Source organism: Miniopterus schreibersii, assembly GCF_964146895.1.
Source record: "Miniopterus schreibersii genome assembly, chromosome: 21".
In the NCBI taxonomy this organism is placed as follows: Eukaryota; Metazoa; Chordata; class Mammalia; order Chiroptera; family Miniopteridae; genus Miniopterus; species Miniopterus schreibersii.
Genome location: NC_138123.1, coordinates 14,461,935 through 14,482,037, shown reverse-complemented (window position 1 = coordinate 14,482,037; position 20,103 = coordinate 14,461,935). Strand labels below are relative to the sequence as shown.

At 48.1% G+C, this 20,103-nt stretch overlaps 1 protein-coding gene across 1 annotated transcript in view; it reads left to right on the top strand.

The window, feature by feature from the left end:
- Window positions 1-14,480: 14,480 nt before the first annotated feature.
- The window catches only part of TARBP1 (tRNA guanosine 2 -O-methyltransferase TARBP1), a gene marked incomplete at its 5' end in the record, with an annotated part of 59,844 nt that continues 54,221 nt past the window's right edge, over window positions 14,481-20,103 (top strand). The window contains 2 exons of the mRNA XM_081124221.1: window positions 14,481-15,369; window positions 19,042-19,139. Of these exons, the coding sequence (XP_080980347.1) occupies window positions 14,481-15,369; window positions 19,042-19,139 (987 nt within the window). The remainder of the gene's footprint in view (window positions 15,370-19,041; window positions 19,140-20,103) is intronic.

Sequence of the window (20,103 nt, the reverse complement as noted above, 5' to 3'; positions counted from 1 at the left end):
CCCTTCCGAGCAGTGTCCACCCCTTTCCTGAGAAGACCCTGAATATTCTTCCCCCTCATTGAATACCCTAACCCCCAATTAAGTGAACCTCAATAAAGGAAGCTAATTCCTCTAAAGGGGTCTGCTCTGCCTGCCGAGTAGCCCATTCTCTGCCTCACTTTCACTTTAAACTCTATGCTGGCTTGAGTTTGAATTTTTTCCTGCACTAATCAAGAACCCACAGTGGGTCGTGGACCCTCGGTCCCCGGGCCCCCACAAGGTCTGCATCAATCTGGGTTCCTTCTTCCAGGCCCATCTTCAAGGATAGGCTGCCCATTAAACAACAACTCCCCATCCCCACCCACACCCCCAGGCCCTGGCAACCGCTCTCCTAGTTTCTGTCCCTATGAGTTTGACTCCTCTAGGTACCTCATATAAGTGGAATCATACAAGTGCCAAGACCCCAGGCAAAGGCAATTTAATTCCTTTTTCCCATGGCCCTAATGTAAACAAGGGCAGAGTTGTAAGCCGTAGCAAACCCCGCACAGCTCCTCAACCACAGGCATCTCTTTACCGAGAGCTGTGGCCCGGTGCTAACCTCACACGGACATTCATATTTTCCTTAACGCCAGCTCTAAAAAAATGCCCAAATTCTAGATGTAATGCTAGTTTATCAAAGGTAGATTTTAAAGTTGAACACAAACGAGACCAAGGACAGGCAACCCCAGCGCCTTGCAAAAGGAATTTGGTGTTGGCAGGTGGGTGGGGGAAGTGGCACTTTGCACAACCTCACTGGTGTCATTGTCCCACGGGCACTTTGTCCTTTCTAACACTTACTCGCACCTCTCCCTTCTCCCTCCCCCCACTCCACCTGCCCCCAGTCTTCTTCCTCTTGGATCAGGTCCCCTGAATGACAAAGGGAAGAATTCTGAGATGTCCTAAGTTAAATTACAGCCCCTGGAGAGTGAGAGAAGGGACAGGAATAGTGGAGCAGTTAATAGCTGGGCAGCTGATGGAGCTCACACTCCCGAGTGTCTGCTGGAGCTTGGAGCCAACGCCTGGCATCTGCTAGCGACCACCCGATGCCACCGCACCCCGAGAGTTCGTGGGCGGTCAGGACTGTCGTCTGCAGCCAATCGAAAGTGATACATATTTCTCCCTTCCCGACTGTGCACCTCTCCCGGAACTGCCTTCCCTTCGGCTTTTTCCCCACCCCCATATCTGTAGTCAATGTAAATTTTTTCAAGACAACTTATATCTTTCTCCCCTAAACACAGTATATAAAAGCGCCCGGCAGGCCCAGGTCGGTGGGCACCGCCGTCTTCTCCATCGAGCTGGCTGCTGCTGGTTTAGACCAAATGTCCTAAGACCTGGTGCTTTTCTGAGCTTATGGCTCAATAAACCCTTATTTCAGAAAAGCTCTCACCTGCGGAAGTTTTTGGTCTATCAGGATGCTCGGTCTATTTGGGTTCTCACCATCTGCTCTGGGTAAGGGTGGAATGCTCGCTCTGTGGGTGGGGAGGGGGGTGGTCTTCAGTTTTGAGGATGGAGACGAGAGCCAGAAGAGGTCTTTTCCAAAGTCTGGTGTCTGGGTAGAGTATTTAAAAGCAATTCAACTTTCACACTGAAAATCCAACCTCCCCCTAGCATGTCTTCTGTATGATCTTATGCTGAGTGGCCGTCTGTCACCTTCTACCTAAACTTGCCATCACAAAGCCTCCCCTACCACATGCCATCTTTACCTTCCTCTGGGTAGGTGCTGGCTCAGGACAGGGAGAGGGCGGTAAACTCGCCAGCACACTGCTTTTTATAAACTGTGTAGGCGTATATAGTGGAGGAATGTGAATAAATTCCTCTCGACTGATTACTTGATTGAAAAAAGTTAAATAGTTAAATTTCACCTATTTCCTACACACTCAGAAACACTGAAGTAATGATTAGCCCATGAGAGCAACACAACTTACAAAATGGAACTCCCCATCATTAGAAAGATAAAATATTACCAACTTAAAAACATAGCAATCTTTAAAATGAACTTCTTGATTTGTTCCGCAAACATGCTTGTTCTTTTTTACTTTATTTGACATTGCATTTAGTAAACAATGCTTTTGGAAGTACTTCAGTGTTTGGAAATTCTTGTGTATCTGTCAGTGTCCTCCAGAGAACAGAACCAAGAGGGCATGTGCATAATAGAGAAAAAGAGTTATTGTAGGGAATTGACTCAAGCATTTATGGAGCCTGGCAAGTCCAAGTCTGCAGTGTGGGCCGGCAGGCTGGAGGCCCAGGGAAGGCGATGGTCAGATGAAGTCCTAAGGCTGCCTGCTGCAGGATTTCCTCTTGCTTAGGGAAGCCGACGTTTTTCTTTGTTTCATTCAGGCCGTCGACTGATTGGATGAGGCCCACTCACATTATGGAGAGCAATCTGCTTTACTCAGAGTTCACTGATATAACATTAATCTCAACCAAAAACACCCTCCAAGTTGACACATAAAGTGAGCTATCACTTCTATGTACACATTTACAAAGAAAGAGAGCTCAGAAGAGAAATATTTAAGTGAGAAAAAAATGTAGGTGCCACACTGCACACGATCAGGAAACCGCCTCACAGAAGCCAGTAGCACCCAGGGCACCTGCTTTGTGGGGCGTAAACCACTTCTCTAAATAAGCAGGAAAAAATAATCCACATAGTGTCTCGGCATGAAACCTTGAAAACTGTCTCAGTGGCTCACCTTAAGAGCCTTATCACACTCCCAATGAGGAATCAGCAATCTCTGTTAATGCCCTCCGGCTCTGAGATCAGGCACAAAGACATCAATCCCTATGCCAAACCCTCTCTAAGGACACCTACTCCCCTAACAGGGAAAGGAAGTCTGCAGGATTCCAGGAAAAGCTGCTTGGGTGGCTGCTATAATTGGTGAGGATTTGATTGGCCTGCTACATGCGAGTCTGGCTAAAGAGAGCAGTTCAACCGCTTATCAGTGGGCCAGTGAGAAAAAGACAGCGGTAATGGATTTCACAGCCTTTATTGCAAGTGAGCCATCAAAGGCCCCTCCAGCGCGCTCACACTGCTGAGAACGCAGGCTTCAGCTTCTCCCTGCAGTGACGTGCTGCTTGCTCTGGAATCACGGCTCATCACGGACCAGGAGTCCTGTGTGCCTGAATATATTGCCGTCTCCTCCTGGACCAGAGGCAGAGAGTGAGAGATTCGGACAGCGACAGAAGGCCTGAGAATTCTGATTCTGCCTCAGAAACAGACCAGCTGCACAGGCCTCCTCTCTGCCTGCCAAGCCGGAGATCTGACTCAAGACCATGAAACCAAGCCCACATGGAAGCGGCCTCAGCGGGTCCTTCTGCACCTACTGGACCGTGAAGCACATGGACACAGGACCCCTTCTGTTTGCAGAAAAAAATATATAGGAAAGGAATTCATGGTGGAAGTAAGGGTGAGTTTTTTTTCTTTTTAAAAGCTCTTAGATTGTGTTTAAAAGATAAACTGATGGCCCAGTTGGTTGGAGCATCGTCCTGTACACCAAGAGGTGCTGGGTTCCATTCTGGGTCAGAGCACGTACCCATGTTGTGGGTTCGTTCCCTGGTTGAGGCACATGTGGAGGCAACTGATTGATGTTTCTCACATCGATGTTTCTCTATGTCTCTCTCAAACCAATTTTTTTTTTTTAAAAGATAAACTGATGGAAAATTTGGTGGCTTCCACAGTAATTTTGTTATTGGCAATGTTGGTTCTTGATTCTTGAGTTCAGCAATGAAAGAATTCAGACTCAAGAACTCTAGTGCAAAAGGAAGTTTATTTAGCACGAAAAGTGCAAGTATACTCCAAGAGGAGAGTCGAGTGGGCTGCTCAGAGAGCTGCCTTGGCCTTTTAGAAAGAAAGTCACAGAGGCAGAAAAAGTGAGCCAGCTGGGCTGTGTGGACTCAGGAAACAAGTTACAGAGGCAAAAGAAGGGCCCTTGGAGACAGGCTCAGGGGGTTAGCTCGGGATGAGCTGCTGTTGCCCATTGTTTCCCTGGTTGCAAGTCTTGTGGGAACCCTGAGAACTTAGGAGAAAGAAAGCAAAGATACACACCTGAGGAAAGAAGGGAGGGGAGGAGGGGGAGGGGAGGCCCTGCCCCAGGGAGAGTGTCTTTTGTCTTAAGGGTTTTTATCTTTTTACTAAAGGTGGGAATTTTAGGGGAGGTCTCAGGGGAGGATCTCAATAGACTATTCAGCAGCTTCCCTTTAATATGCTGATGCATCAAAATGAGCATATAGGCCATTCTCTGGCCAGTTTCGCCTTCAAAGAACGTCACTGAAGAGGGACCAGGACAGGCAGGTCTGCCCCAGCACAGTCTGGAATGTGTAAGAGAAGGCCTTGTGATTTATTATCTGGCTGTAAATTGCTCAGCCAGTTTTTCAGCTGTCTGTCTCAGTTTCCCCATCCTACTTGCCAAGGAATTTTCCTAGCTTCTTACTTTGATGCCTCAATTCCACTGGGGTCCCGCGGGAGATACTCACACAGTGCACTGAAAAGAACATGTCCCTCCTGGGGACTGCTGTGAGCTCGTCACACCCCACTGCCCCCTAGTTAGGCCACCTGAATCTCTGAGTCCTCCATGCTTCTCTTCCTGTTTGTCTTCGCTCTGGGGTGGTCCCCAGAAAAGGTGAGGCAGTAGCTACCTAGTAGGGAGATTTGCTGAGTAATGAAAGGCTAGATTGTCCCCAGATATCTAAGTTTTCTCCTCCCTTCCTCCCCTAATTTACCGTGAACATCTACCATAGAGCGGGGAATACATGAGTAAGGCCAACGGTCCCCAACCCACTGGTGGAGCTTTTAAGAAATTCAGAGGCTTGTGCCCCAGGACCGGGACACACAGCCAGCCCCCGTTCCCAAATGTAAGGAAGGCGGGGGCCGCAGGGAACAGGACGGCCATGCTGGAGTTCGTGAACAGGTGGCTTTTGTGGTATCTGTTCTTTTAAGCTTTTTATTTTAAAGAAACAAAAGACTCAGAAATAACCTTTGACCCTCCCTCTTACCTGCTAAAGGAATTCAGAGAGAAAAACCTGCCTAAAGGGAGGGTAAATCACCTGAGCATCAAAATACAAACTAAGCGTGGCTGACAAGGGGGAGCCTCCTCCGTGTCTCATTGTCTGGGGCACACCCCCCACCCCCCACAATTGCCTGCCACATGTTTTCTCTTTCTCACCTACCTGTGAATTACCTACCTTTCTCTGAGGCCCTGGACCCCTGTCCCACCCCCCCTTAGTCCAGAAGAACATCTTAGCCTCAACTACCCCATGGGTCTCGGCATCCCATAGTCTTAGGGAACCCCCATATGTACATACGTAATAAACTTGGCTATTTCCTCCTGTTAATCTGCCTCATTTTAATTTGATTATTAATCCAATCTGAAGAACTTAAAAAATTTTGTTAAATCTAAGGGGGAACAGTCCCTTGCTTTCCTCCCCCACACCGCCTAAGCATGAGCTGTTGTCCTGGGGTTAGCATATTTGCCACCGGGGAAAAAAAGCAGGGTTTTGTGAGCCAGGGTGAAGGGAGGGTAGATGCCCTCACAGACGTCCACAGGGAACTTGTTTTCTAGGTGTCACCCTTCACACAAACCTAACACTGCTGCTGCTTCTACAGTTTCCTCCACGGAGACTCTCTGAGGGCGTCCGTGGGAGACGAGCAGGGACCTCAGCGGGCGCCCATTCTCACGCCCTCAGAGGTGACGGCTAGAATCTTGCTGTGTAATTGTGTTTTCTGTCTCCCCCTGCCTGTCCCACTCTGCAACCGCGAACATTCAGTTGAAAGGGTGAAGGAGCGCACGGCACTGACAACAGCGACATCTTCTGTCCAGGGAAATAAACGGCAGCTTCCAAATGCCTCGGTTTTTGTTCTGCACCTGCCCATTCATTCCAAAGCGTGAATGCATGTAAGATGCATGCATTTTAAGAAGGACTTTTTAGGTGGTTTTGAACCCTGAGTACATATCTCAGGTCAGCTCATCCATCATTCCCTGTTTCCTGTGGGCATCTAGTGGTCCTTTGGCACTCACAGTGCTCACAGCGTTGGGGTGCTCCCGAACACCGCTTCCCTGGCAGCATGAGGACAGACCAGGTGAAGCCCCTACAGGGGCCTCAGCAACAGCAAACTGAGTCCCTGCAAACACTCCTGTAGGAGGGAGACATTGAGGGAGCATCACCTGGATCGCCTTCCCCAACTCACACTTCCCTTTCCCAGTCCCCTGCTCCCCTCTCCATCACATGGACTAAAGGGGAACAGTCCCCTGCTCCCCTCTCCATCACATGGACTAAAGGGGAACAGTCCCCTGCTCCCCTCTCCATCACATGGACTAAGGGGCAACAGTCCCCTGTTCCTCTCTCTCCATCACCCTGACTAAGGGGGAACAGTCCCCTGCTCCTTTCTCCATCACCTGGACTAAGGGGGAACAGTCCCCTGCTCCTCTCTCCATCACCCGGACTAAGGGGGAACAGTCCCCTGCTCCTCTCTCCATCACCCGGACTAAGGGGCAACAGTCCCCTGTTCCTCTCTCTCCATCACCCTGACTAAGGGGGAACAGTCCCCTGCTCCTTTCTCCATCACCTGGACTAAGGGGGAACAGTCCCCTGCTCCTCTCTCCATCACCTGGACTAAGGGGGAACAGTCCCCTGCTCCCCTCTCCATCACTCGGACTAAGGGGGAACAGTCCCCTGCTCCTCTCTCCATCACCTGGACTAAGGGGGAACAGTCCCCTGCTCCTCTCTCCATCACCTGGACTAAGGGGGAACAGTCCCCTGCTCCCCTCTCCATCACCCGGACTAAGGGGGAACAGTCCCCTGCTCCTCATTCCATCACCCTGACTAAGGGGGAACAGTCCCCTGGTCCTCTCTCTGTCACCCTGACTAAGGGGGAACAGTCCCCTGCTCCTCTCTCCATCACCTGGAGTAAGAGGGAGACAGCATCCATTTTAAGTGGGGAAAGTGAGAGAGTTGATTAAAATTCAGAGGCGCTGCTGTGCAAATCACATTTATAGCTGCACTGTTTCAGAGAAGGGCACCCAGCACAGCCATCTGCAGAGATCTGGAAAGATGAACATGGATGGTGTAGACAACTAACACTCATAGCCCCAAATTATTTGGGTGTCATGAGAGCCAGAGCAGGATGGTCTCCCAGCTGTGAGAGCCAGGGGGGTGGGGGGAGCACTACCCAGGGACTGCCTCCAGAGGCCACAGCTGGACCCTCCCAGCCACTAGACAAAGCACGAGCAGAGCTTCTCCTCAGAACCCAACATATCTGTTTCCCGAGGAAACAACAAGGCTGCCTTTGGTATGTGGGATGTGACAAAGTTGGATACATGAACACAGGAACTAGGGCCAAGGAGCTGGAGAGAGGGCGGGGGAGCGACCCATGTCCATTCTGGCCTCTGCTCTGGAGGTTAAACCTGAATTCACTAACAATGAAGCAGGGAACTTGCATGGAGCAGGGGGAGCAAACCAACCCAACTCCTGTCCCCAGGTCTCCTCCGACACAGCCACTCATCTTCCCGAGGACTGGGGAACAGCTGTGAGTCTCACGCTGGTCTCCTCTGTCTGTCACAGCGGCACGGTGTCACATGTTGTCCAGGGGACAGGGACTTCCACTTTCAAGTGCTCATGTTTCAAGAGTAATTATGTCACCGGAAATTTTCTGACTGACCAATTTATAACACTGCCACTGTAAAGATCTGCTCTCATCCATCCAGTTTCAGGTACTCACTGAGTAGCTACCATGTTTCTGGTATGATGTTTGGTGTGTAGGATACAAAATGAATTAAAGAGAGATTAAAGCTGGCGGTAGACTGAGTGGAGGCTACACTGACACTCTCCCGGGACCAAACTGGAATTACAACTAAAATATAGAAAACACCCTGAATACTTAACTGCAACTGAAGATGAGCCGGAGAGCACCCTCATGATCCAGGGTGAAAAGTGGAGACCACATAGAGACTGGTAGGAAGTGCGGAGGTGAAAGAGGGCTGGCTGGGCTCCCACCGGCAGCAGCTGAAGGTCCAGAGGGAGATGATCTCAGCTGTGGGAGTTCCCACTAAGGACGCTGGGGCCTAAACCCCAGGTTGGGCTTCCCAGCCCGGAGCACCAGAGCTGAGAAAGGTGCCCACATAACATCTGGCTCTGCAAAGTAGCTGCATTTCTGTCTACCAGGGAGAGACAGCTGGAAATGCAGTCACCCTCTTAAAGCGCCAACTCACAAAGTTTTGTGTGCAGCCACTCACCTTGGGCTCCAGCAGAGGGAAGGCAGCGTGGAGTAGAGCTGTCTAAGGAGAGTCTAGGGTTGTGGGTTCTGGAGATAGAGCTCAGAGGGCATCCTTCTCGATTCCTGTGCCTACTTATTCTCCCATACTGCAGAGGCAGACATTTACCTTCCAAGCAGCTTTTGCCTGAGGGGGAAGCAATTACCCCACCCTGCTGGAAAACCTCTTTCCCTACCCAATGGAGTTTCTACAGCCTGAGGTTCATTTTGAGAATCAGATTAATCAGCCTGGAGGCAGAGGCAGAACTCAGAGTGCTTTGAATCTTTGACTGATCTGCTTCTGGTCCCAGGCCTTGGAAAAGAAGACTTTGGTGTGCATATTGGTCCTGCCCAAATGCACCCAACCCCAACAGAGGGGACCTCAATCCATGGGTTGTTGACAGCTCCAAACAGGGTACTCAAGTCCAGTCACAAACAGTGTCTGACATTGTTCTGCACCAGAGATGGTCCAAAAAGACTAAGAGTCCTAGCAGGCCTACCTAATACATAGAAACAAACCCAAACAGGCAGCCAAAATGGAGAGACAAAAAAACAAGCCCCAAATGAAAGAACAAGAGAAGTCTCCAGGAAAAGAGCTAAATGAAATGGAGATAAGCAACCTATCAGATATAGAGTTCAGAATACTGATTGTAAGGATGCTCAACAGCATGCAAAAAGATATGGAAACTATGAAAAATGATTAGTCAGAAATGAAGAATGACATAGCAGAAGTAAAGAATGCATTGGAAGGAATAAACAGCACATTAGAGGAGGCTGAGGATTGGATCAGTGAATTAGAAGACAGGGTCGAAAAAATCACTCAATCAGAGATCCAAAAGAAAAAACAATTAAAAAACAGGAGGACAATCTAAGGGAGCTGTGGGACAACATGAAACATAACAATATTCACATCATAGGAGTGCCAGAGGAGGTCAAAAGTAAGCAAGGATTAGAGAACCTGTTTGAAGAAATAATGGCAGAAAGCTTCCCTAACCTGGTCAAGGACAAAAGTCACACAAGTTCAGGAGGCACAGAGTCCCAAGCAAGAAGAATCCAAAAAGGCCCACACCTGGACAACATCATAATTAAAATGCCAAGAATTCAAGACAAAGAGAGAATCTTAAAGGTAGCTAGAGAAAAGCAATCTGTTACCTACAAAGGAGCTCCCATAAAGCTGTCAGCTGATTTCTCATCAGAAACTACGGGCCAGAAGGGAATGGCATGAAATACTCAAGGTAATGCAAAACAAGGATCTGAAACCTAGAGTACTCTATCCAGCAAGGCTGTCATTCAATATAGATGGTGAAATAAAGAGCTTCCCAGATAAAAAAGGGCTGAAGGAGTTTATCACCACCAAACCAGCACTGCAGGAAATGTCAAAAGGACTGCTGTAATAATAAGAAGAAATAGAGAGAGAAACATAGGCATAAAGAATTAAAATGGCAATAAAAAAGGACCTGTCAATAATAACCTTAAGGACTTTCAGGGGGAGATCAACAGCAATACAGTCATAGTTGTGGACTTTAACACCCCACTGACTTCACTGGATAGGTCTTCCAGACAAAAAAATCAACAAAGAAACAGTGACTAAATGGCACACTAGGACAGATGGACTTAATTGATATTTACAGAACATTTCACCCCAAAGCTGCAGAATATACATTCCTCTCAAGTGCACATGGGTCATTCTCAATGATAGACCACATGTTAGGACACAAAACCAGTCTCTACAAGATCAAGAAGACTGAAATCATATCAAACTTCTCAGATCACAAGGGCATGAAATTAGAAATCAACCACAGTAAAAACACTCAAAAACATTCAAACACATGAAGGCTAAATAGCATGTTATTAAACAATGAGTGGGTTACCAATAAGATCAAGAAAGAAATCAGAAACTTCTTGGAAATAAATGTAAATGAACACACAACAACCCAAAATCTATGGGACACAGCAAAAGCAAGTCCTAAGAGGGAAGTTCATAGCACTGCAGGCCTACCTCAAACAGCAAGAAACATTTTTAGTAAACTACCTAACCCTACAACATAAAGAATTAGAAAGTTCCCCTGTGAAGTTGTCCGGACCAGGGCCTTTGTTTGCTGGAAGTTTTTTATTGCTGCTTCGATTTCATCAGTTGTTATTGGCCCATTCAGGTTTTCTGATCCTTCCTGATTCAGTTTTACATGATCTCACTCATATGAAATCTAATAAACAAAATAGACTGATGAACAAAATAGATCCAGAGACACAGAAGCATGGAGCAGACTGAGGAATCTCAGTGGGAAGGTGGGGGTGGGGAGTGGGTGAAAGAGATTAATCAAAGAACTTATATGCATATAGCAATAACCCATGGACACAGGCAATAATGTGGTGAAGGCCTGGGGGGGTGGATGCGGGGTGGAGGGGATCCATGGGGAAAAAAGGGGGGGATATCTGTAATACTTTCAACAATAAAGATAAATTTAAATACACACACACGAAACAAATTAAAGCAAATCCTAATTCTTAAGGAGCAATAAGCTGTAGCAGGCCTGGACATATGGGTTCATTCAGGCAGCAGTAGTTTACTGAGTGCCTTCTGTGTGCTGCACGCCCAGGGCAGGGGTTAGGTGGGCAGTAAACAGGCACAGTAACTGCGGACTTTTCCTTCCTGATGTGCTGGAGGTGATACAGCAGAGCGCACCAGTCCCAGCAGACAGCTCCTGCTTTCTGGGTGTGGGTGTGGGTGTGGGTGGTGGGTGGCATTTGGGTAGTTTATTTAAACTGCTCCTTCTCAGTTTCCTCACCTGTAAAATGAGAAAAATAATAGCACTTCATTTATGCGTTATTTGGACAATAAAATGCAATAGTATATGTTGTGTATAAATGAGTGTGAGAGTAACTGTTGCCGTTATTTCTGCAGTGGGAGTTAGGGGAGCGCAGAACTGGAGTCAGTGTGATTAGCGCATTGGGAATGCGCCTGGGAGGTGCCTGGTAATCCGGGTCTTTGCTGAGAAGTAGGAGATGGCTATTCACTCAATAAGCATTTCTTGAGCGTGATAGAGCTCCAGGTGCTACAGGTGCAGGTACTGGACTAATATCACAAAAGATCCACTCCATCAACTCTGCCCACCCCTCAAATCGCTGGGAGGAGGGCAGAGATATAAACCTGCAGTTATGACACAGTGTGACAAGTGCTGCGTTAGTGATAAGCTGGGATGTTTGAGAAAACTTAGGTGGGGTGGGAGTGACTTATTAAGAAGTGACTTTCTGGAGAGGTGACATTCGAACTGTATCTTGAAAAGAAAAGAACTACTCAGGTGGAGTAGGGCAAGGGCTTTCCAGAAGGTGGAGGGCATTCGAAAGACAAAGTGAGAGCACGTGAAGTTTTAGGGACTTCAAAGCACTAATAAATTCAAACAGTTCCTGAGGGATATGGGTAGCTGATAGTGTCATTTTAGGAAGATCATCCTGGTAGCAATACGAAGTGTGTATGAGGCAGGAGCTTATTGCTGTTCTCTTAGTAAGAAATGAGAAGAGTCTAAAAGTAAGGTATAAGTGGGGGACAGGGAGGAGGGGACACTAAAGGATTTAGAAAGTTTTGTGGATAAATTTAAAAGCAAGTCCATGAAAAGCGAGGGAGAGAGTGGGAAGCCTAATGGCTCCCAGGTTTTTTGACTCGGGCAACTAAGTGAATGATGGCCATTCCCCCAAATGGAAGACACCTGGGAAGAAGCATGTGGGTGGGGAGTAAAAACGACGGGGGAACAGGATCATGAGGTGAAGTTTGTAGAAGAGGAGACTGAGAATGATGCCCTGAGTGATATTCAAATAACAGACCTCTGGCAGGCAGCTGGACAGATGGGTTTGGAGCTCAGGGAAGAGATCTGGGCTGGAGATTTAGATTTTTTTCATCATTAGTGTGTAAATGGTGGTCAAATGTATAGTTTTAATGAGGTTACTTAGGGAAAATTTATAGAGTGAAAAGAAGAGAGATTTGAAGATGACTCTGGAAATGTCCATATGAGCAGGCCAGGAAGAGGAAGCGGGGTGTTCCTCCAGGGAGGCAGAAGAAACAGCTGGGGAAGTGGGAAGAAGAAAAACCAGGAGGGAGCTACTGACAAAAACCAGAGGAAGGCAGTGTTTCAAGAAGAAATCCTCAACAGAGGCAAGTAAGGTAAGGACGAAAAAGGGCAGTTTTGCAATGAGGAGGCCACGCCTTGGTGGGTCAGGAAAGTGGTGGTTGTGGGAGAGATTCAGGCAGAGAAAGTAACTCCGAGGTTGTGAGGCCGGCTGGCACTCTCCAGACCCCCAGAAGCCCTCAGTGCATGCGCTACAGGCGGCTTTATTCTGTAGGTAACGGAACAACCACATAGGACAGCTTATTATTATTTTCTTAATAAGTTTTTTATTTTTTTTAATGAAGGGAAAGCTCACAGACAGTGAAATGCATGGATCTTAAGGGTTCAATTAAAGGAGTTTTGACAAATGTGAAACCTGTGAAACCAACACCCTAATCAAGATAAAATACTTTCATCAGGGAGGAAAACTCCTTGTGCCCTGCTTCAGGCAACCTCCGTTGCTTACAGAACCTGCTGCTCACCCAACAGATGACTTTGGTTGTTATTTAAGGTCATGTAAACAGCATCCTGAAGTATGTCTACTTGGTATTCCTGGGTTTTTTGTTGAACACAATGTTTTTAAGATTTCTGCATGATGCATGGGTTAGTAGTTCATTCTCTCTTATTGCTGAATAGCATTATTGTATGACGAGATCACAATTTGTTTATCCATTCTTAACTGGTGGACATTAGGTTGTTACAAGCACTTGGTTATGATGAGTAATGTAAAAAACATTCTTGTGCAAACATTTTTTTGCTGGCATATATTTTTATTTATTTTGGACAAATACCTAGGGGTGGAAATGCCAAACCATGAAGTAGGTATATTTTAACTTTCTTAGAAACAGCTTTCCAAAGTGATTGAACTATTTACACACCCAGCAGAAATGTGTGGGAGTTCCAATCGCTCCACATCCTTGGTCCTTGTCATTTGGTGTTTTCGCTCTTTTAAGTTTTAGCCATTCTAATGGATGTGAAGTGGTATCTATTGCATTTTAATTTGCATTTCTCTAGTGACTGGTATTGAACATCTTTTCAGATGCTAATTTGCATATGTTCATTTGTTACCTGCTCAAGACTGTTGCCTATGAGGAACATACTGTTGAGGGAAACTGATATTAATGGCACATTATATGTTGAAAGCAATTGATGTTGGTGACACATTCTAAATGGACTAGGACAACAGAACCATTTACACACTGTCACTGGGAAGTGAATGGCTGGAATATGGGAAAACCTTGCGTATATGATGTTGGATGAGTTTACATTTAAGTAACTTTAAAATATAGAAAACCAAAAATATAAACATTAAGCGACTTTAAATTATATAAAAATAACTTCAAAATTTAAAGACTTTAAATCATGCTTTATCCCTTGTACGTGGCGAGCTCTTGAAGGTGGGGATGTGCTTCTCCACTGGCTAAGCGAGAATGGTGAGAAAGCAGAGGAAGCCCACTCGCTGATTCAGCCTGCCTGGGGCTGAGCTGAGCTGGGCACCACACCAGAGCCCTGCCTGCCAGCCTGGTTTTCTGTTTCTGTAGTCAGCAGGCGGCACTGCCAGAAATACAGAAAACACTGACACCAGGACTATTTCTGAGATTGCATGTGGGCGCACAAACATCGTGTGGGTAGTTTCAGCCCTAACCCTGGCGCACAGCTAGTGTTTGCTATTTATTTTTATGCGGATGTCAGCAACCCAGGTTTCAGACCTCCCTGGGTCAGCTTCTTCGTGGGCGGCGGCAGCCCGCGCCTTTTGGAAGATAAACTTCCAGGCGACTGATGGACAACTGCTCTGGGGGTGCCTGCGCCTCAAAGGCACCCTGAGACCTGGGCGCTCGGCCAGGCCCATCTTCAACTAGGACTCCAAGGAGCTGGTGTAGGTGCTACACTGACGTTTTGTTAAAAACTAGTCCAACGGGACGGGCGGGCCTAGGGCCCAGGTGGCGCGGAGCCCCGTCCACGCCGTGGGGCCGGACTGGGCGGGGCCTGGAGGGCGGGGCGGGGCCGCAGCCCCCTGCCCGCGCGCCCCCGGGCCCGCCGCGCACGCGCACTCCCTCGTCGGGCCCGCCGCGCACGCGCACGCCTCCTTTGGGCGCCGGTGTCGGCGGAGCGCGCGGCAAATGGAGTGGGTGCTCGCGGAAGCGTGGCTGGCGCAGAGCCGGGACCCCCGGGGCCTGCTCCGGGCGGTGTGCCGCGGGGAGGCGTCCGCGGAGCGCGTGGAGACGCTGCGCTTTCTCCTGCAGCGGCTCGAGGACGCGGCGGCGCGCGGCGGCGGCGGGGACGCGCTCCCTGAGGCGGCGCGCGAGGTCGCCGCCGGGTACCTGGTGCCGCTGCTGCGCGGCCTGCGCGCGCGCCCCGCGGGAGCCCCGCACTCCGACGCGCCGGGCCCGCCCCGCCGGCGCTTGCTGAGGGCGGCGGCCGCGGCCCTGCGCTCGTGCGCGCGCCTCGCGGGGGGCCCGCCGCTGGCGGCCGCGCTGGCCGAGGAGGCGCTGCGGGACCTGGCGGCCGCGGGGCCCGCGCCCGGCCTCGAGGGGGGCGCCGAGGCGGCCGTGGAGGTGCTGGCGGCCGTGGGGCCCTGCCTGCGGCCCCTGGAGGACGGGCCGCTGCTGGAGCGCGTGGCGGAGGCCGCGCTCGCCCTGGCGCTGGCCGGGGACGGGGAGGCGGCGGCGCTGGCGGCCGGGCGGCTGCTGCCGGCTCTGGGCCAGAGCGGCGGGGCGGCGCTGCGGGCCGTGTGGGCCGGGCTGGTGGCGCCCCCGGAGCCGGGCCGCGTGGGCCCGCGGCTGCAGGTGCTGAGCGCCCTGGCCGAGCGGCTGCTGCCCGAGCGCGGCGCGCGCGAGGCGGGCCCGGACGCGCGGCGCTGCGCGCGGTTCTGGCGGCTGGTGCAGGCGGGGCTGGCGCGCGCCGAGGACGCGCTGACGCGCAAGCGCGCGCGCTACCTGCTGCAGCGGGCGGTGGAGGTGTCGGCGGGACCGGGCGCCGACTGCGCCTGCGGCTCCCGGGCGGAAAACGGTACCTGCCTCCTGCCCCCGCCCAGCCTGCGCGGTTTTCGGGGAGGGAGGCCGCCTGGGTCGAAAACCAGCCCCTCGAGATCGTCTCTTCCGTCCAGGCGGAATTTGGTTACCCCCCCCCCCGTCCCCATAGCGCCCGGAAACCTGGGGACCCGCGTCTAGAGGGCGGTCTCGGAAGTGACAGGTCACTGCACCGAGACCGTGCCTTGCCCAGCCTTCCCGACCCAGAGCAGGGTGGAACCTGCGCCCTGGGGTAATTAGGAACGGCCCACGCAGGATCTCACAGGCCACATGTGCACCCTATCGTGGTAGGTGCGCTCTGATAGAAAAGAGGGGTCAGCTGCCATCACGTTGAAAGGAAAATTATTTACTCGTACTGACCAGGTGAACTGAGTCTTGAGTTAGAATTCTGTCATAGAAACCATCACTTTCTAAAAATATTCCCTTGATAACTTAGGAGCAGGATTTGCTAATGATACTTGTTAAATTTTTGGTTCCTAAGTCAACCTGTTGAGGGTATTTTTGCCATTGATTCAATGGAATGAGTCAGATTTTAAATATTTTTTTTACATTTTGAGCTGTGCTTCCTGCTACTTTGTCACAGAACAAGAGTAGATGAGCTAGCAAGGCCTCCGTTCCATTCCTTGTGTTCACTGAAATGTGTGAAAATATACTTCTGTTCTCTTAAATCCATTTTTGAGCTATCAAAGTCCAAAATAGATTGATTCAAAATTTGTCTCAGAAACTGTCTCCTTTTTCAACTGTAGCTACTTGTTCATTTGTTACTGGTAAAGGATTTTTGTCTGGCTGATGTTGTGAACAGATTAGTTTCCTATAAGTTTAAAACAGTACATAGTAAATACTTTAACAGCCCACAGATTGGTGATCATCCCATGAGAGTTTTCACTGGAAAGCATTTTAAAGTCACCAAAGTTAAACTTTTGTTTATTTGAACGAGCCAGTCACCTGCAGTTTTAGAGATAAGCAGTAGTCTTTCCGAGCCTGCCCCCCACTTTAGAGCACAACCTCCTTCCCCTCTTCAGCTGCTACTTTTGGTATCTGTTCCTATGTCTTGAAATAATCTAGTTATATCATAAAACCCATGGCCATCGTTAATACTTTTCATTAAACAGGAGGTCAGCATTTACAAAATTGTGATTATGAAAATACTGCTTTCAGGTGATTGATCTATACAGTACACTGTATGTTTTCCTGCCTGCAAGTTTATCCTAGAATTATGTCATTTTAAAATTGTTCTCACCTTATCTCTTACCTCTAATTGAGCCCCAGATTCTTTGCTGGTTGGCTCAGTCTTTCCTGTACAAAGTCAGATCATCAGGAATATGATAAAATTTCCTGAAAACTCCTAGAGTCCTCTTACAAGCTCAGCCTGGTGCCCAGCGGACATCCTTAGGTCTGCCTTCACCATCATCCTGGGGCTTATTCTCTTCACCTGTGTCCTGTGCTGCACCCGTTTCCTGGAGTTCTAGCTTCCTCGTTTTGGTTTGCTTACTTGCAGTGCGGTGCATTTTCCTTGCATGCCTGCACCTGCCTGCACCCCCAAGGCATCCTGCGCACAGTCTTTCCCCGGAGCACCTGGGGAGGCCCCAGGGGAGGAGCTGGCAAGTAGTGTCGACTCCCCCGGGGGTTCCCAGGTTTCTAACTGTCAAGCTAGCCCACACCTGGCCTTTAAAAACTCATCAAATTTTGTTTGTTTGTTTGTTTCTCTCTCTCTCTCTCTCTCCCCCCCCTCCCCCTTTCTCTTCCCTCCCTCCTTCCCTTTTTTTAAATGCTGCTTTGGTGGCCATGCCTTCCTCTTGTGCTCAGAGGTGGGACAGTTTGTGTGTCCTGTGTTTCTTGGACAGGTTTCTGCCCTTCAGGATTGCATTGTGACTAGAGCGTTCAAAAGTTGGGATTTTATAGATTCCCCAGCTTTTTCTCTTTGTTAGTATGGCAGTAAGTTTCTCTTGGGCTTTCTGCATCCTTAGTGGAAGCGGAGACCAAGCAGGTCTAGATGCCTCTGTTTTGACTTCACGTTTTATTGCTGGTTTGATTGGCAGTAGAATTCTAGTTTGGAAAACGTTTCCATCCAAAATGTTAAAGGCATTGATCTGTTGTCTTAGAAGCTAGAGCTTCCATTGCTGCTGTTGAGAAGCCTGAAATCATTCTGAACCGTGTTAGTTTGTGTGTGACCTGTTTCTTCTCCACGGCAGCCAGCAGGGGCTGTGTCTCCAGTGTTCAGTCACAGGTCTGTTTTCATCCCTTTGCTGGGTGCCTGCTGGGCTATTCTATTGGGAATTATGTTCTTTGCCTTTGGGAACTTTTCTTGAATTACCCTGTTGCTTTCTGTGCTGTTAGGATATTGAACCTGCTGGACTGCTTGTCAGAGCAGCTTTTCTCTCCTATTTTCTTTGGTTTTGTCCTTTTGCTCTACTTTCTGGGTAATTTCCTCAGCTTCATCTCCAGTTCTTTCTCTGAGTTCCTTGTTTTTGCTTTCAAAGTTTTATTGTCATGAGATCTTTTTTGTTCTCAGAGTGTCCTTTTTAATAGTGTCCTGTTCTTATAACATCACTGCACTATCCTCTCTTATCTCCTTTTAAGATGTTAGTGAAAGTTTTTTGTTTGTTCAGGTTTTCTTCTTCATGCATAGTTTTGTTTCCTCCAAATTTCCTTTCATTTCGTTTCATTTGTTTTGGTCTTGATCTTGAACGTCGAGGTTTCCCCAGATGTCTGGTGATATTTAGATGCCTGTTTATGTTTAACAATCAGGAACCAAAAATCTGGTGTAAAGCTTGAAGCTCATGAGTGGTACGGTGCTTGTTGACTGTGAGGGTCTCTGTAAGGTGATCTGGCCAGGCCATTTCCCTGGCCATCTCCGATGTATTTTCAGGTTTCTTCCCTCTTGGGCTGGCTGATTCCATAGATACCTTCCAGTCCTCTGCTGGACAGCGCAGGCCTGGTCAGCAGCTGGGACCTGAGGGGCTGTGATGGTGATGGGACAGGTGGAAGGAGTCTCAGCACCCAGGGTGCATACCTGTTCACCTGACCCCATTTTTATATGGCACTCACCCTGACCTCAGCTGCATGCCTCTCAAGTCAGAGGCCACTATTTTACTTTCAGAGAATAGGTTCCAGTCTTTCCTGTTCTGGAAAAAGCACAGGGACCGGACCTGGGATCTGACTGCTGCTTACACACCCTGGACAGATCTTTATTAGTTAAGCTTCACTTCCAACTCCATTTACAGAAGTAACTTTTTTGTCAATTCCTTAGGTTTGGGTGATTTTCTTGGCATTCCTTGTGCCAACTGAATGCTCACTTTTCTTGAGTCTGCTTGGTTTTCATCGCTGTTGTCTGCTCCTGTTTTTCCATTTTACTGGGTTTTTGCCTTTGAAAAATTCTTTACAGATGCAGTGAAGTTCTTAGTGAGAGAAAGTAGAGCTGTGTGTTTAAATCTGTCATTCTTACCCAGAACTCCAAACGGTAATCTTAATTTTAAAAAAATCTTCTTTTGAGGTTCTTGCTCTTGCCCAGGCCTCCTGTCTAGGCTTTGATCCTGGGCCCCTCTTGCTTAGAGAAGACAGAGTTTGGTAATAGTGGCATAACTTTAAGACCTACTATTATTAAGAAACTTATGAGGTTTGCCAACTAATTTTCTTTTTACAATTATAACAGGCCCAAGTCTGTTTTGGTGGTCTGAGAAGAAAAAAGATGAGCTTCTAAAGTTTTGGGAAAACTATATTTTAATTATGGAAACTCTGGAAGGAAATCAGGTAAGAGTTTTCATATTTTAACAAATCCCACGTGGATCCAGTTCTTATTTTTGAAGCATCCTGTAAAAGCAGTGCAAAAAGTCCAATCTGGATATGGCATGAAAGAGCACAGTGTGCCTTGTTTTCTGGCATAAATGCACTTTAAAATGGAATGTAAACCCCGGAAATTAAAGAGTACTTTCAGTCAACTTAAGTGATCATTCAGAGAACTTAATCTTATTTGATCTTCCCTTGGCGTTTACTTTTTGATGTGTTAGTTCCTCAATGGTGTGAATAACCTCCCAAAAATACACACTTTGGAAAACTGTACTTAAAGTGATTCTGAGCAAATTGTTACTAAGTAAATAATTGCCCTTTAATTTTGTATGTTTTCTTTCTTTTTAAGTTGCTACCTGGTCCTAAGGGTGGAAACTTGAAAAGTAATTACCAGTTGACTTTGAATCAGTTTTTGTGGAGTCATAGAATTTTTAAGTTGAGAGGAGTCTCCTAAGATAACCTAACCTAGTGCCATGGTTCTCAAACTTTAGTGTTCATTCCAATCCCCAGGTGGCTTGTTAAGGTATAAATTGCTGAGTCCACTTCCTAGAGTTTCTGATTCGGTAGATCTGATGTGGCCCCAAGAATTTGAGTATTTTATATGTTCCCAGGAGACACCTGTGCTGCTGCTCTGGGGACCATGCTTGAGAACCTGGTGTAGGGCTTCCCAGTCTGTAAGCTGCAGACCACTAGGGGGCAGCCAGCTGTGGAGGCACTGAGGTGTCAGTCCAAGTGCGGAGCAAGCATTGTCTGTGGATTGAAATAAACAGTTACTCATGAGTGTTAAATATATATATTTATTTGTATATATAAATATTAAAAGCATTTCTAAATTCAAATAAATTTTTTTGGTTTTCCATAGTCAGCAGATCCACAAGACTCCCACTGTTTATTTAGAAATTCTGATTTACCTGTATTTGGAAGGACA